Source organism: Protomyctophum bolini, assembly GCF_963924005.1.
Source record: "Protomyctophum bolini genome assembly, chromosome: 6".
NCBI classification, from domain to species: Eukaryota; Metazoa; Chordata; class Actinopteri; order Myctophiformes; family Myctophidae; genus Protomyctophum; species Protomyctophum bolini.
Window position 1 is genome coordinate 16,095,970 of NC_137867.1, and position 18,305 is coordinate 16,114,274.

An 18,305-nucleotide genomic window follows, 5' to 3' on the forward strand; every position below is an offset into this window, starting at 1 on the left:
ACGAGAAGTGAGGTGCGTACCGTTGCCAATAGCGTGTTTTTCAATGTAAGTAACAAACTCCTATGTGGGTACTGTGAGGTAACAAGGCTGACCGGCCACTTAGTACATATTTAAGGAGTCGAGTGTGCTGTGTGTGTGGAACGAAATTGCTTTATTTTTTGCCTTGATCTCCACCCCTCCTGCCTTTCTTTGTCTCTTGGAAATAACAAATAACACGATGGGAACTATGCACAAAAACATTTAATTTAATTTTTTTTTTTTTTAAACTGTGATGTGACAATGGAGATGATTCTGATGCTAAGCGAGTGGGAAATGCGTGTATCCTAATCCAACCTGCTCGTTCAGCTCCTTGCAAGCGGTGACGACGGTTAGAGCGTAAGTGTGTCTGTGCCATGTTTTGTTTGTGCCACTGGGGATTGAGTCAGATGCCCATGCCATGTGGTGCCACTTAGACTCTCGGCGTTCCATGGCACTCTGCCTTTAATCAGCAAGTGTGGAGCAAATCCACAGGCATAAAGGAATCAGTGATGGAAAGTAACTAAGTACATGTACTCAAGTACTGTACTTAACCCATTTTGGCCTGACCTCGAAATAAAAAAAAATCTTCTAAATCCTCCAGTTTTCTGAAATAAATATTTTCACGATTTTTCAAAAAAATGCAGACCTACAAGCTCGTAGCGCGCGCTATGAGCTTGTAGATCTGCTATTTTTCAATAGCTAAATTATAACATAATGTTTAAAACACCAAAAGGGGTTAAGTACAATTTTGAGTATTTCCAATTTTCAATACTTCATCATCCATTCACCACTTCAGCAGCCCTATATAAACTATTTGGAAATAGACGATCTACAAGTCTACAAGGTGTCACGATGCATTGTGAGTTTGTAGATCTGCTATTGATCTGACGTCGAAATTAGAAAAATACGTTTTCTAAATTATGACAATTTTCTGAAAGATTTGAGGCACATTTTAACGATTTTTCAAAAATGGCAGACCTACAAGTTCAGTGGCGCGCTATGAGCTTGTAGATCTGCTATTTTTCAATAGCTAAAGTATAACAGAATGCTTGAAACACCAAAAGGGGTTCCCGCCCAGAATGGGTAATAAAACGGACCCGAGTTGCACTTTTTTAATTCTACAGTACACCAAACCTCTTTGCCAAAATAGCCGATCTGAGCTTGTAGATCAGTGAATGTCGTCGTCGTCCCCCCCCAGAATAGTGATGCTGGGATTTAAATTGCCTAAACGTCAAGTATAAAGTTAAGTTATTTTCAATCCGTCTTAATGGAAACTGAGTTTTCCTTGTGACATACTTCATTCATTCATCTTTTGGGGGAAAGCGTGACATATTACATACCGTAATATGACATGTAAGGTGCTATAAAGTAACAGTGTAATTCAGGGGTGTGAAAAGGTTATTTCCAGGTGTGACCTGAGCCAGAAAGGTTTGAGAAGCGCTGGTCCACGTCATTCAGCTCTGATGCAACGACAGGCTATCATTCCCCTCACCGCCCTGAGCTCTCATCATAGCCACCTGAGCAGGCACCAGCTGAGTGGAGCCCATTGGACTAATACTAATAAGCCAATCAAAAAATAAATAAATCGCAGCACCATCAGAAGTCAAAAGAGGGGAGATGGATCATTTAAATTCCCACAATCAACTCGTGTCAATGTCTGAGTAGGGCTTCTTCTTCACCGACAATGTGTCCGATTTTGATAAACTTTGATTGAACTTACGGAAGGTGGTGAGAGAATTGCGAGGTGACGACGAGACTGCGTCTATTTCCAGGGTCTTGTTTGACAGGAGGAGGGACTCGGTGACAGTAGCTGCCTTGGTTGGCGTGGCTGGTTGTGCTTTCTCTGCAACACTTCTCATCAGTGCACACGGCAGACACAGTGTGACCCACAGCTGCCTGTACTGTATGTCCGTCCACCTCATGGGAGCTGTGTTGCATATATACCTGATTGACATCATGTCCCCAGAGCTTGATTCTCTCACACACACTCACACACACACACACACACACACACACACACACACACACACACACACACGCACGCGCTCGCACATTATACAAATTGTCTGATGAAATGCGATGGCATGTCTGCCACAGCAGTCATGCCCCTCTTCTATTTGGCGTGTGCTGCAGCCATGGTAACCAGCAGCACCCGCGGTTGGCCGTTTGACAATCATGGTGAAGGTCAAGTAAGACAGCAAAAGACAGACTAGTCGATGGAGCTTCAGTGTGCAGAGTTTGAGTTCAGAGTTTCAGAGTCTGTTTTATCTTTTCTTGGTGTAAAGACAGCCTCTTGTAAGTCGACCTTGTCTCACGGTTGTGACAAGGGTATTGTGTGCACGTGTCTTGTGAGTATGTATGTAAAAGTGGAACTTTATTAATGTGGTTAAAAGTGTCTTTCTCAGTGTCACTTCGACACCGGTGAACCGTTGAGCGAACCAGTGACCTTGATGGCCTCTACTCACTAAAACCTCATGTATGCTGCAGAGCTGCACACGGATGACATTCTCTCCATATTCATATTCATCTAATATTCAAACATGCATTCACCAAAATAAACTTACAGTTAGTTGATTTCCAATGTATTTGTGTGTGCTCGTGCATGGGGTATATATAATATATTAGGGGAAAACTCAAGCGTAGTTCAGCTTTATTTATAAATGCAGAGTGAGAGCGACCACAACAGAGAGTTAAATAATAGAGATTTATGAAGAGTACATACAGTAGTGTAGGTCACTAATTAAACTTTATGAAGAGCACATAGTGTAGGTCACTAATTACACTTTTGAGCACCTTTGGGAAAACAAACCATGTTAGAAGACTAAATGAGTATATGCCAGAGCAATACTTTCTGTTTTCAAAGCTTGACTGTTTTCTGCCAATTTCCTTGATTTACATATTAGAACTTGCAGTGTCAAATATCAAACTGTAGAATATGCTTTATAAATTAAATTTACTTTTATCGGCCAATCAATCAGTCAATTCGGTCTTCGATATTATTAGACCTTTTCTTTATTACATTACATTACATTACACTGATTACATAATAAGACTGTTCTTTATACTGTGTGTGTGTGTGTGTGTGTGTGTGTGTGTGTGTGTGTGTGTGTGTGTGTGTGTGTGTGTGTGTGCGTTATAATGAGGTGCTATTCATAATCTCTAGGGAATATGAATAGTCCCTCACCCGATGCAATTTGAATAGTCCAAAAGCCTCCAGGCAATTTGGATGAGGCAATTAAGCACACTGACACCCACAGGAGAGAGAGAGCAATCCTTCAGACATGTTATATATATGTTATTTATACTTTGTGTATCTACTGTATGAGGCTCCACCATGGCTTACTGTATGAGGCTCCACCATGGCTTACTGTATGAGGCTCCACCATGGCTTACTGTATGAGGCTCCACCATGGCTTACTGTATGAGGCTCCACCATGGCTTACTGTATGAGGCTCCACCATGGCTTACTGTATGAGGCTCCACCATGGCTTTGTGTATCTACTGTATGAGGCTCCACCATGGCTTTGTGTATCTACTGTATGAGGCTCCACCATGGCTTTGTGTATCTACTGTATGAGGCTCTACCATGGCTTTGTGTATCTACTGTATGAGGCTCCACCATGGCTTGCCAACTCAAAAACTGTTGACGTGCAAGGCCATCGTAGTATATTCTATAAAATGGCATGCATGTGATTGAGAAACCATTTATTCAGTAAATTGCAAATTAAATAGAAATAAAAGCTTGCAACAGCAATTTTACTGTGTGCATAGTTACAGAGTACAGACATAACTTTTCTTTACAGGGATTCCACCTCACATAACATAATAAAGGAGAATTCCAGACCAGCGCCTTTCTTACCGTAATCTGAGTTTATTATATCAACCAGTGGTAGAAGAGGTGAAAGAACAATAACATGCAGAGTGGAGCGCAGCTCAGATCATGCACGCTGGGTCTCAGGCTTGTTAAACGGCTAATCCGGAATTCTCCTTTAAAAGATGCAAACCACAATACTATGTCTACCTGCCTTGCTTTTCTTAAATCATATTTACACTGAATTATATTTACCCTGTTTCAGTCAACAACTCATTTGTTTTTTATATAATGGTGACATCACAATAGGGGTGATTTAGGCATACTGTATGTGGGTGCATAGACTTAAGTAATAACATAATGCCCCGACGATACATACAAGTAGATCTAAGCAGGTAGACCTGGGGAGGAGGTTATGCAATGCATGATTTTTTAAATATCAAATTGATTTACGATTTTGGCGTAAGATGCAATTTACAATATATAATAATATAGGACTTAAACAACATAATATTATATGTTTTTGAACAATGAGTAGTGCAATATATTATATCTTCAACGCAACATGCAATCATCCCCAAATTGGAATCACATGTTGAGGGGCCTCTATAGAGCACACCTCCAAAACGCTTTCACTTCTGCCCAAAGGGGCAACAGAAACACCATCTGTTGTACTCTATTTCCTTCTGCAGCTTTCTCATCTCTTGACGGCTGCACTCAATCGCAACGACAGCCCTGGGTAGTGGGTAGGCTACCCAACCTGGTGATCGGAGGAGCGCATGTTTCTAGTCCTTAGCTGTGGTGCGATGTGCAAATTATCAACCAATCACATTGCGTGATATTACCTCGTATTAGGGCTTTCACTTCTATTGATTTTTACTAGTTGACTAGTTGCCTAGTTTACTAGACTAGTTGTTTAACTAGGCCTACCTATTGTGTAAAAAATGAAAGAAAAAAATAATATTTGTACATTTAAAAACTGTGTACATTGGTGACTATAATCTAGTATTCTAGCTGATCGTGAGGCCTACAAAATACGGGAGAAAATAAAAAAGCTTTTTTCCCCTTTTTTTTCTCTTATCAACTAGTCAACTAGTACCAACGAGGTCAACTAGTGGATTTTCTAGTCCACTAGTTGAATAGTCGACTAGTTGCTTAAAGCCCTACCTCGTATAATGATCATACATCAATTGTATGGTTTATTTGACTTGTTTTAATGATCACTTTGAATGATTTTAACTAATGATATTTTGGAAAATAAATCTTTTAACTTTGAGATGGGCCATCTCATGAAGGCTTAGATTGTGTTTCTGAACGATAATGGGAGGATAGTGGAAAAGGTTAGTTAATCACTTAAACTTTACTTCATTAATTGGAGCCCCCGAGGGCTCTGTACTCAGTACTACAGTAGGCCCCCTTCCTTTTATAGGGACAATAGGGTTCATGTGGTTAGGAGCCATAAGCTGTAGAAAGATGGATGCCAAGCTTGGTCAGTAGGTTTGGAATTGGATGCATCCAGGAGCCAGGGGAGAGACATGAAAATAGGCTGTTAACTTCTTTTGACGTCAGGTCAGTACATGTCAGTAGAATTTCTCAGTACAAGACAGACTCAGACTTTACAGTGCCAAGCAAATGTGTTAAATCTGTTTTTAATTAATGAGGGGAAAGAAAGTGCAATTCCTGGGTGATGACACAAACACAGACATCCACCACCGTACATAGAGATATCAGATTGTGTGCCGTTTTTTATTATATCCTTAAGGTAATACGCTGGTTCTCAACCTGCAGTCCTGGGACCCCAGAGGGTCCTTGGTGGGGTCCATTTACCTGTTTCCCGCGCTAAATTGTTAGGAAACAAGGCCTTGAGTTAAATTAACACTAATGGATTTTACAGTGTAGATTGCGGTCCCGGACCTTATTTTGTTTTTTAATTCGTATTTTTTTTTTAAGACTTTTTATTTTGTCATCCCTCTTTTTTCATATTGTCCATGTCCTTATTTATGGCTCTGAGTGCCACTGGGGAAAAGCTCTTGCTGAGCCTTGAGCCCCGGGGAATTGACACACCCGAAACGCTTGCCGGTCTGCATTGTCACAAACAGTTAATCTCCAATGTGTTGCCTGTCTTTCATAATCCTTTTTGCTCTCATGTGTCACCTCCTGTAGAACTTGCACATCCTGGGAATGGCTAGTTCTATACCATGCAGTGATGGCCCCTGTCATTACTCTGGATTTTAGCAGAGCAGACCCTGTATTTCCTTAACTGTCTAAGGTAGTACAGGCGCAGCACATGGTATTTCCTTACTATTTAGAGATTGCACTTGCCTATATAGTATATACAGTAGGCAGGCTTGTAATGCACGCACACTGCATGTAATCAGAATCAACACAACAGCAGGACATGTGAATGTGAATGTGGAGACCAGTGAGGACAGAGGGAGAGAAAGGGCACAGATGTCTCCATGACCTTTGACCAGCAGCACAGCCACTGCGGGAGGTCCACCTGCATCCTCTGATTTAATTATATCACAATATAAAAATAGAATCTAGATGTCACTTTCACTTGATGCATGATCCATTTCCACAGCACATTTGTTTGAGGGGCGCTAATCCCTCCTATGCACAGCTTTTTTGTGTTTGTGTTTGTGTGTGTGTTTGTAGCACGGAATGTGATGATTTTGATTGGCTGATGTATGCCAAATCTGTTATCTGTTGTTTGACCAAAAAAAATTACACCCGTGTGAAGTGAGGGGCGCTCTTATCATCGTACATCATCATTGTGTAAAATAGAACCTATGCCTATTTGCTCAGACACTATGCCGCCCTTTTGTGTCCATATATGGAGCTGACTGGATGACGTGTCGTCATGGAGTCAGTTGAGGTTAGACCACACACTCCATATCCTCTCCTTGTTTTTGAGGGGCTCTAGCCCCTCCAGCGGCGGGCTTTTGAAATTACAGCATGGATGGCAGCCGAGTCTATGTTTGTTTAGGGCACTTTGAACAAAGATACTGTAGAGTGGCAGCCAAGTCTATGGACTTTTAATGTTTGTTTAGAGCAATTTCTTTTACATTTTCTTGGCACTATGTGATAGTTCTGCCACCTCCTAGGCCCTCTCGTCATCATTTGATTGTTGATAATTGGCAATATTGTGTTGGCCCTATTTATGGCCACACAAAGGGTGTATATCTAGTCCAGTATCTAGCCTCATATGATATTCACTTCCTCCAATCTCCCTCCTATCTCCCGGCGATCAGGATGGGGGCGTCGGACAACATATACAAGGGACGAAGCACCTTCATGGAGGAGCTAACGGAGGCCTCAGAGATCATCGCCCGGGCCACAGAGCGCTCACTGGTCATCCTGGATGAACTAGGCCGTGGCACAAGCACCCACGACGGGATCGCCATCGCCTACGCCACCCTGGAGCACTTCGTCAGACATGTAAGTGTGTTTGCTAGGCCAATACATTTTGAGAGAGAGAGAGAGAGAGAGAGCAAGGGGTAGAGTCTTTATTGTCTCCCACTGGTGCAATTCAGAACTAACTAGATAAAGTGCCCCTCGGGGCACAGGTCTCCACCAGGTCAGGTTGTGGCCTCCTGGTGGCGCTATAATAGGCCAATGTGAAAAAGGTGCCATTTATTCTTCCACCTTTTGTACACTCTCAGAGTAATTGGGATCCGTGAAAGTATGAAAAACACATCCTACACCACACCATTCTCCTTTTACCTGTTATTCATCTGAACCAACAGATAAACACAAAGGCAAGAACTGACACATCAGGAGTCAGGACCCATTAAATATTAAAAAGGGAATATGAGAAATGACAAAACACAGTGACACATTGGATGGTACTGCAACACACACAAAAAAGTGTGTTTGTGTTGTATTTTCTGTATGTGCGTGCTGCTGGGCACACACCTACACACATGCTCACAAGTCACATAGAGTCTCTTCTTCCCCACCTTATTTTCTCCCACACGCATCTTGTGAATTCACGAGCACTGTAGGAGCTCCACGCCAGCCCAATAAACCGCCACGTTATGGCCCTCAATTATGAGTGCATGTGTGTGTTCGTGCACTTGTCTATGCATGTACGGTATGCGAGTTGCAGCGATGGCTTGTTTTGCAGACAAAGAAAGGACTCCAGAGACACCCTGGCAGCACAAGGGCTGTGGAAGCCAGAGCTTAATTGGAGAGAGACTTGATATATAATGGTAATATGCTGCTGCAGCTGCTAGTTACAGTATAAATGCTGGAAAGGGAAGGGGGGGGGGGGGGGTACTCTCACCTCTGTGGGTTTTGGACAGAATAAATACCAGTTATCAAAGCCAGTGATAATGTAGGTTATGGCACTTGAACCTTGGTGATGGCCGTAAGCGGGTTGTACAAGTCTGTACTGTGTGTAGACCAAGTGTAGACAAGCTCCCTCCCTGCTAATCCTCCTGAACTGTGATTTCAAACGGCTGGTGGAAGGCAGAGGTATCCAAATGGAGCCAGGCAGGATGGGCATAACGGACGGACAGGTCATCTCTAAAGAAGAGGTTTTAACCACATGAACCCTAGAGTGCCTATTCTGGGCGTAACAGGCGAACATCTGACGACAAGACACATGTGAGCTTTTACATCTATTTTCGATGAAGAGGACAAAAATGACCGGGACCAAGTGTAGACCACACTGTCAATGAAGTATAGTGTTTAAGTGGTTAAGGGAGCAGACAGGTTTGGAGATTTCTGTGTGCACTCGAGCGGAGTGCTCAGCACTCCCTTTGTGTGTGTGTGTGTGTGTGTGTGTGTGTGTGTGTGTGTGGGTGTGTGTGTTCCACCACTGGGAGTACGTGAGCTTGCAGGGGTCCTGCGGGTGTTGCACTGTGTTGCAACACCAGGAGTGTGTGAGAAAGAGAGAGGTTAGAGATCTGTGACCGTCTCTACACTGACATTTAATTCCACATGGGCTGTTTCTACAACATATTCATAGTTGTTATGAATATAATTCATTAAATAATCAAAAATAAGGAATCAAACGGATAAATCAGGAGCAAACGGGTGAGGTGTGGAAATCAGTAGTGTAGTGCATGTATGCATCTCTCTCGGCCCGAAATTGTTGGGTCGGCCCGGGTCGGGTTCAGGCAGAATTTGAGAACTCTATGATTTACCCCTTTTTAAATCAGTATTTCCTGTCAAATGATGGTTTTGCTTGTAAGTTGTAATTTGCTCAGCTGTAATCAGTCCTGCTTCTCCCAGTAGGGATTTATTTTCCAATAATGACCAGCACAGCTACCGTCTATCTATATTATCCCCTACATATTTACGTACAATTACATCATACATGCAATATTTTTGGTTTTACAGCATCGGGCCATGATTGTGGTATTTGCTTGATCTGTACAAGTAATTTGTGAAAAGTTTACATAATCAAAACATCTCTCAGTTACTACCAGTCCAAATATAGAAGAATAAACGTTTTGTGTTTGAAAAAACATTTCCCACCTTTCATGATTTGCCAGTTCCATATCAAAGAGTATTGCATGCTTATGTAATTTTCTTTGGACAATGTAAGCAGCTCAGTAACAGCTAATACAACTGGGAACTGTAGTTGGCACTTGGCAGGAGGCGGAGGCCCGCTAACCACCTGTTGTATAACTGCATTGATTTGTCAGAGTGCCTCGAGAAGCCTTGCATATTGAAGGAAACGGAGCTCCAAAGAGCTGGGTGGGAGAAGTTGTGCTTTGCGGTCAATGACTGCCCTCCATACAGAGATGCCTGCTGGAATTATGCTCCTCCTATCAACCCCTACCTCACATGATCATCATCATCATCATCATCCTCACCTGTTTGTGTCAAAATGCAGAAATCCCTACCCTTCCTTTGACTCAGTTGTTATAGTAACAGATTCTTTCCCTACACTCAACACTCACCTAGATGAGTTTCATAAACCACTCAGTGAATTCAATGGCCAGGCAGCCTTGACAGCATGGGATGCAGAGAGAGAAAGGAAGGCTGAAACGAAAAACATCAGAGAGTAGTTGAATAAGCTTCTGTAGGCAATGAGAGGAAGAAGACTTTGTTTTAGTCAGGGCCAGGTTGTAGTATTGATTGGTTTTCTGTATAATTCCAGTATGTATGTATTATAGGGCCATGCCGGTGGTCTGGCATGCTTTTCCCATGGACTACAACAGCCGGGAACAATTTTAACATCCGCCAACGGCATGTAGATTTCCTCTTTGGCTGGTATATGATGGAAACTCAAGCCATTGCATACTACACCAGAACAGACTAAATGTGTTAATTTAGCCTGGTCCAAAACTACAATAATACGATATCATTCAGAGGTTTGGGTGGGCGAGTTCAAAGAACTAAATGTGGGTGTTCTATATGCCTCCGAGATGTTGTGACTACCAGAACTATTTGGTCAGACGTTCCACATAGCTTCAAGTCCATTCTGCCAGCAGTGAAGTGAGTGAAATGCAGTGGTAGTTTGGAAGAGACATGAGCCACCTTCTCCAGTGATCATTCATGAACACAACCTATCGCTAGAAAGGGCAACACTCGCCACCAGCAGTGTGAGCCGTGGTGGGCAGGGTCTGGCTTCCTGAACGCAGAGGTGTTCCGTGGTGTTATGAAATAATGGAGCTCTCCTTTCCAAACCTTTATCTGTGTGTGTGATTCTGCCTAAAGCACTAAGATTTATATCAAGTGATGCAGTTGTTAATATACTGTAGTGACGTGTGTGCAAGCCTGCATGTGACTGTGCGTTTGTGTCCTTTTGTAGCATGCAATTACAGGACCAATCAAACATACATTCAAGTGATCTCACCGGGAGAGTCCTGAAACGAGTGCATTGTGAAACAGTCGGCAAGTGTACTAAATCATGTGAAAGATTAAGTGTTTTCAGTGGAAATAATGGGGAGAGCTGGGGTACTGTCGTAATCGTATGCGTGGAGGGAATCACGTGCCGAAAATGAACAGATCTACAAGACAACAATGCTTGTTGTTAGCTTGTAGATCACTTATTTTAGGAACACGATATACGGAGAAAGCATTCTGACGGATAAACTGGGCTGTGCGCTCGGTATGCATAGCGCTGCTCATTTCATCCTGTTGGGTGCATACTTGTGTTGTCATGTATTATAGACTCATCCTCATTCCAATGCCCAGATTAGTACATCTCCTGGTTAAAGAGGCTTGAGTGATGATATGATATATGATATGATATATATGAGTCCCTGCCTGGTTTCTCATCTTCTTGTTCTGTTCCACTAACCTCCCCTGCAGGATGCTCCATGTCTACATTTATGGCAGCCACTAATGCATATTTTCATAACCGATTCATCTGTTAATTATTATTATTAATTTCATTCATCATAAGTTATCTGAACCTATGCAGACATCCTGAAATTGCTCATGTTCACACTGTCCATTTAAAAACAATGCGTACCGCCTCTTTTCGTCCTACTTCTCCCACCCAACACTCCCTGAGTCCCTGCTGACAGGTGCCGCCCACAGGATTACACGCAGTGACAATTATCACGTTCCCTCCCCCCCCTGAACACAAGCCAATTGTGTTTGTGTAGATGCCTGACAAAGACGGATGCACCACGGTAGATGTGAACGGTGTACTTGAACCTATAACCTCCAGGGTGGTCAGTGTTGGGCAGGCACTTTAGCACAGTTTTTGAGAAAAGTCTATATGATGTGGTGCACGTTATCAGCTGATCACACGGAGGAGAGGCTTCCCTTGTAGCTCATCTGGAAACGTTTTGTATTTTACTAGAATTTTCGAGACTAAAGCCACGTAGTCCTGTTGTTGTTGTTTCTCCGTGCCACGTGCGTGTCGCAGTGCAATCCGAGTGTATGTGTGTTTGGCCACTGACCGTGTGTTTTCCTTTTCCACACTGGGCAGGTTGTCTGGTGTCCACTGCTCCGTGGTGGTGTTGTTTCTGTAGTGTGTCCACTTGTCCCTGTGTATATTCTTGGGCCAGCGCATCACAGAAAGGGAAACCACGGAGCTGGGTTCCAAACGTAGGGGTAAGGGTCGTGACGTATCGCGGCCGCGGAGCACGGGCGTAGGCGGTGCTTCCGCATGCTCAGCATGCGTCGCGGTCTATTCTATGACTTGCCGAACTGAACTGCGCACAAAGTGTGTGCTTACAACTCGTTACCGGCTCAAATGTATATATGATGTATTCATTATAATGTGGAGTTGTATTTACAGTACCCAGCAAGCCAGCAGGAAGTCAGAAGGTCACAGTTTTTCTCGAAACAATATTTACGTTTAAGTGATAAATATGCCATGCAGCTTCTCAATCATGATTCATTTCATATATACACCTACTATTGTAAAACTATAAGTATTCAGTACATTCCACAGTTTCCACAGAGTAATATTGAGGTATTTTTCTGATAATCGTACTGTCCCTCTCCTTCTTTTTTGAGTGGTGCAAGTGCAACCACTCCAAGGAACGGCAATGTCCCTAATGTCCACGTACCAGTCCCTATGCCTGTCTCTATGTTTAGAGTACCAGTAGGGGCAAAAGTGGCGCTGTGCTAGAAACACAGAGAGAGAGAGAGAGAGAGAGATAGTGTTGCACTGTTGCCTGCTAATGAGAGAGAGAGAGGTGTCTGCTAAATGCTAATTCCCCCACACAGTAACTCTGTCATTTCTCGACGCGTCCGTTTCGGACGCGGGGCGGCTCGCCGGACCCGGCTGGCACCCTGGGCACGTTCCTGTGGGTCTGGAAGTTCCACAGGTCTGGAAGTTCCACAGACCCACTGGGGACCCCCACACGGAGTTGCACCACTCAGTTCACATGGGTGTGATCTTTCAGCAGAAAAGCGCTTATATTAAATGAAAGACATCCTTACCCATAGCTTACCCGCTAAACTGATATTCGATTATATAACCGTAAGGGGAACAGGAAGGGGGCCAGAGTGTCACCCTGTAGGATGCCCGCTAGAATCTCAAATTCTTTGGCGTCAACGTCGCAGGTTTGGACCTTGGCTTTATCAAAATATAATAATCAAAATAGTGGTCTTCAACAGACAAGAAGGTGGTAAAACTGGTAAACCTTCTTCAGGGTATACCGCCACTGAACCTGGCCAATGTCTGACGTGTGTGTGTGTGTGTGTGTGTGTGTGTGTGTGTGTGTGTGTGCGCGCGTGTGCGTGAATTAGTAATATAGTTTTGCCAAATCACAAGTTGGCTCAAGATTAAAGACACTTGACATGTAGTCCCAATATTTCCCCCCAAACAAACACATTTTTGACAATGGCAAGGAAATACTAAAGAAACTAGCAGACTAGTCTCTTTTCCACCAGTTCAGTTCTTTTTGGTTCTTAGTCCATGAGCCAGAGCTTCAAAATTAATTATGAAATGAATTATGCAAAACCATACCTATATTAGATTGACAATTGATTACTTACACAAAGACAATGATTTATTGTATTACAAAATTACATTTTTAAATATGCAAGTGATGCATTATGTAGGAAATTATGCAAAATAATAGAAGATATGAAAAGCTACTACTGTGGAAGGGTTATTGTGTATTAATTTACTTGTATTGATCCTATAAACAATTTAATATAGGTCTAGTTTTTCCCACCAATTTTGGAGCTCTGGCTCATGGACTAAGAACCAAAAAGAACTGAACCGGTTCCCATTGGGAACCAACCAGTGGAAAGGGGGTCTCCGTGGTTAGGGTAATTTTATTGACTAGCAGGAACTCATGTTGTCTGTTAAACTAGTGATTTTTCAAAATGTCTCATGTCAAGGATTGTTGAATAACATTGTTATTTAGCTGCATAGCTGTAAAATAAAATGGGCCTAAATGGTTGCCAGCTTGTACAAACCTGTACAGAACACTGAGTAATCCTTTGTTACAAACATCTACCCAGGTACAATGACAGCACTTCTTAACCACTTAAATCCTCCATTCTTAGTGAAACGGACCTAAGTTACAACTGTATTTGCGATCGTATCATTGAGGTGTCCATGTTCATTGAGGTGTTTTCATTGAGTCGTTATCATTGAGATGTTCATGTTATCATTGAGTCATACGTCATAGACTACTGAGGTCCCACTCTGGCCACATTAAGTCCGAGATCCATAATGGAGCCACAAAACTAAAACAAAATACCATATATCATGAACTAGGGTGTCCTGATCACAATAGTACAATATCCAAAATCACAGACACTATCCAGTCTAATATCATGATATGAATTTAATATTGACACTATAGGGATGCCCTGATCATGTTTCTTTTGCTCCCAATCTTATTCTGATCATTTTGAAATGACGTGATCGGAGCCGATCACATCATTTCCAAGGGACAACCCTATCACCCTATCATCAACGCATTGCCCTATCCACTATCAAGGCTGTGCGTAGGCGGCACCAGAAATTCTGAAAGTTTTACCCCATGCACTTGTGTCAGTGCAACCACACTTTGCAATTTCTTGACATTCTTTACTTTATACAGTGTTTCTTTCTTAAACTGACTGATCAGCTGGTTGCTATTTATTATGTCAATTTGGACAGGCATGGCGGCTCGCTGTCATTTACATTCCCAGCCAGATTTCCCATTCTGAACCTGTACAACAAACATACATAAGTGATACAAGGCATTAATGATCACTGATCAGCATCGTTCATCCTTCAACGCCTTTCCCCCGTTGCTATATATGCCATTTCATACACGCCTGCAACACCAAAACATTGTAATCACATGATACGCCACACAGATGGTATTTGTCTTTTCTTTTATCTTCGTTATCTTTTTCTTATTGAACGTTCCTCTTCATCTTTTTAAGATTGTATCTTTTGATTGCCAGATGATGTGTACATCTTTGCATAAAATGCCTGGACTAGATTTTAAAAATCTCTCACTTTTTCCCCAGGTCAAGTCTCTGACCCTGTTCGTAACACATTACCCACCACTATGTGAATTGGAGCGCATGTATCCAGAAAACGTGGGCAACTATCACATGGCCTTCCTACTCAATGAACCTAGCATCGCCACGGACACTGAAGGTAGTGCGTGTGTGTGAAAGGATTTGTGCATGCATATAAACAAGTAGTTATCTATTGTCTTTATTGAAACTATGTGATCAATTTGTCTGTCTCATCTTGCATAAAAATCACTTTAGAAACTTTATATATATGTTTTGTTTTTCATGAAATAAGAAAGATATATTTGCATTATATAGCAAAAAGCTTATTAATTTGATTATGACATTTCAATGACAGATTTGAGTGGTTGTGGCTCTGACTTGGTAACATCAATGACTTCTCTTAAGCCCACCCGCTTCTTTTTTTAATACATATAGATCGCTCATCCTAAAGAACAATTAGATGTTACATTACATCCTCTGTGTCGGTAAATGTCAGCTCAATTCATGAGCGTCATTACTTTGATTCAATTTTCTGCCATGGCATCAGGTTAAAACACCTGAGGCACATCAGGATAATTGGGTTGGTCATTGTCGTCTTACCAGAAGATAATACCTATATTTATCCTGTTGGGAAATGCAGTTACCAAACGCAGCACAGCAGTTAAGATAGCTTACAGGGCAAGAAAAAGTACTCAAAAGGGTAAAAGCCTTTACATGCAACACCATCAATAATTGACAAAATATACAGCATTATACAACCTCAACAGTGCTTGCATAGTGCAGTTCAAGGAAAATACCGTACAAGAGAATGCACAGTATGCATTTCAGATAGTGCTGAACTGTTAGTTCACTGTTAGAGCAATAGGCTCTATATGCACAGCGGCCATATCGGAAATAAATTGGGCATCTTCCTTACTTCCTTCTCAGGTGTTACCAATGATGCTCTGTTCCATTTTGGTACATAGTCAGTGACTTGGGGTTTTGAAGCGTGCAACATGCTGCAGGGGACGGGGAGAGGGGGGAAATGAATGTGTGCGTATGCTTCACGTCTATGTGTGAGTGGGGCCTGAGAGTGTACAAATGGAACCAAATGGACCCTTAAGGGAGAACCACTGTGCTACTGTGGTTCTGTGTGTGTTCTGATGTGTCCATGTGTCCATCAGACGGTGACGTTGAACCTGAGTTCATCACCTTCCTCTATCAGCTAACTGAGGGAGCAGCAGGACGGAGTTATGGCCTGAATGTCGCACGACTGGCTGATATCCCCAACAATGTACTATACACTGCCGCACGCAAGTCCCGAGAGCTGGAGAATATAGTGGATGCCAGGAGGTTAGTATAAGCCAACAAACACGCGCGCGCGCACACACACACACACACACACACACACACACACACACAATACACACCACCCAACCATTGTAGCACAGACTAGGTTACCAGTGTCCACCCGTCCCGTAAAATATGGAATCTCCCCGTATTTGGAAACTAAAAGACACGTCTCATAATGAACTGATACGGGACACACTTTGTTCCGTATTTTAAGGTTGGGGAATAAATAAGAATGACGTGGCGATTGATTTGAGACATTGAGCTAATTCTGCTGTACTACTCCTCCCACTCTGCTCTCCACTCTCGTTGCTGTGATACTGCCTGTGAGCTGCTGTGCAAACCTGGTGTCTGAGAATGCACTCACCAGCTCATTGGCCCCTTTACTCATGACACGACCAATGAGAGTTAGCGCTTTCAGTGTTGCTAAGATCTCATCTATTCAAACCAGACCAAACTTGAAAGCATGACAAACAATAACAGTGGAGCCTACACTGTGGAGCATTGGAGCAAGGCAGCCGGCCAACGTGGCCTGTGATTATTTTATTCATTGGCCAATTCAAATTGTAATCGGTCAATAGTCGGTATTTACCGGCTAGCGGAAACCCTGCGAGTGTATGCTGAACTCGAACACTTTTAATGAATTTCAGTGGCTTTGATCTGTTTGTATTTTTAACAATGTACACAGTTTTTACATCACACCACACTCAGCAGTCTCATTTATGTAATGTCACAAAGACACAACATGTAGTGGCTCAGTCCAATGTTGTTGTTTTTTTTGTTTTTTTTATCACAATGCCAACACTTCTGAGACAGAAAATGTACCAATATCCCCAGAAAACCACCTGGGTAAAAAGTCAGTTGAGCCGCGCCAAATCTTTGTCTATTGATGACTTAACACATGAAAGAACTATGGTCTTCTGGCGTTGAGAGAGACTTGTTAACAACCACAAACCTAGATCAATATACTAGGGGTGGGACTTGATTATTAATCATTACTTTAAACTTTAGCTATTATTTTAATCGTGAAAATGTGGCGCAAATCTTTGAATATATATTCTTTCAGAGCGAACGTTTTCAACTCAAATCTTTGCTTCTGGGAGGTCCGTGGAACAACATATTTTCAGATAAGGTCGGGCCGGCGGCCAATTACATATAGTTTTTGGGGTCCTTGACATGAAAGACTTTGAGAACCACTGACATAGAAACATGTTTTTTTCTGAAAACTGTCAGGATTTGTAGAATCGTCCTCAGGCCTAAATGGGTTAAAGCACGCTGCATTAACAATACGACATATTATTGAAGCATGCAGGGTTCTACCCCTGTTAAGATGCAATGCCATCACCTAGACAACTTCACACATCATATTAGTGTATTATTGTAATGCTGTTGTTATCCCTTGTCTTAGGGCATATTTATAGCCTAATTAGTCATTACTCATTTCTAATTATGTTATACAATACTATCAGAGTCACAAGTGCCCCGTTTTCACTCTTGACTATTGAGGCGTCTCCTTTATTAGGACACATTCGACTAGTAGTACGATTCTATTTTACAGTATGTGTTGGTTTGAAATAGTATGCCATTCTTCTTTTTAAGTGGTGCAACCACTTCATTAAGGAGCTATTATGAAAGCTTTATGAAACACAGATCAGAATAGAACCAGGGATGCCTTGACCATGTGATCAATATGCTTTCCATTTATCTAACCTGGCCCATATCTCAATGTTTTAATGTCCAATTAATTTGTAAATGGCAACTACTCCCACAGGGGCTGCATATGGATATGTATAGGAAGGGGAAAATCTTGCATTGAAAATATTGATTAATAAGATTAATATCAAATTATGGGATTTGAATTGCAAAAAGATAAATGTTGAGTGTAAACGTTTGTTTCTTTGTTATGTGAGGACTGATCGATACCAGGTGGAGAGTTAAAGTTGCCAAAAGTCAATTTCTTAAGGGAAATTGGATTACCCAGCAATGCGTTGTCGACCATAGAGACTGAGCCAGCAGAGACTGAGTTAGACCACAGCAGTAGTATTCATAGCCCAAGGTTGATCAGAACCAAGGCAGCTGTCAGCACATGCCTATCAGATCCATCACGGAGGGACATGCATACTGTACTGTACTGTACTGTACTGTACTGTACTGTACTGTACTGTACTGTACTGTACTGTACTGTACTGTACTGTACTGTACTGTAGTGTAGTGTAGTGTACTGTACTGTACTGTACTGTACTGTACTGTACTG

At 42.2% G+C, this 18,305-nt stretch overlaps 1 protein-coding gene across 2 annotated transcripts in view; it reads left to right on the plus strand.

Moving 5' to 3' along the window:
* Positions 1-18,305, plus strand: part of msh3 (mutS homolog 3 (E. coli)) — a 52,755-nt gene that overhangs the window by 32,625 nt on the left and 1,825 nt on the right. For both annotated transcript variants that reach the window (XM_080765304.1, XM_080765305.1), the window contains exons 21-23: positions 7,084-7,270; positions 14,729-14,861; positions 15,886-16,054. In XM_080765304.1, coding sequence (XP_080621430.1) covers positions 7,084-7,270; positions 14,729-14,861; positions 15,886-16,054 — 489 coding nt within the window. The remainder of the gene's footprint in view (positions 1-7,083; positions 7,271-14,728; positions 14,862-15,885; positions 16,055-18,305) is intronic.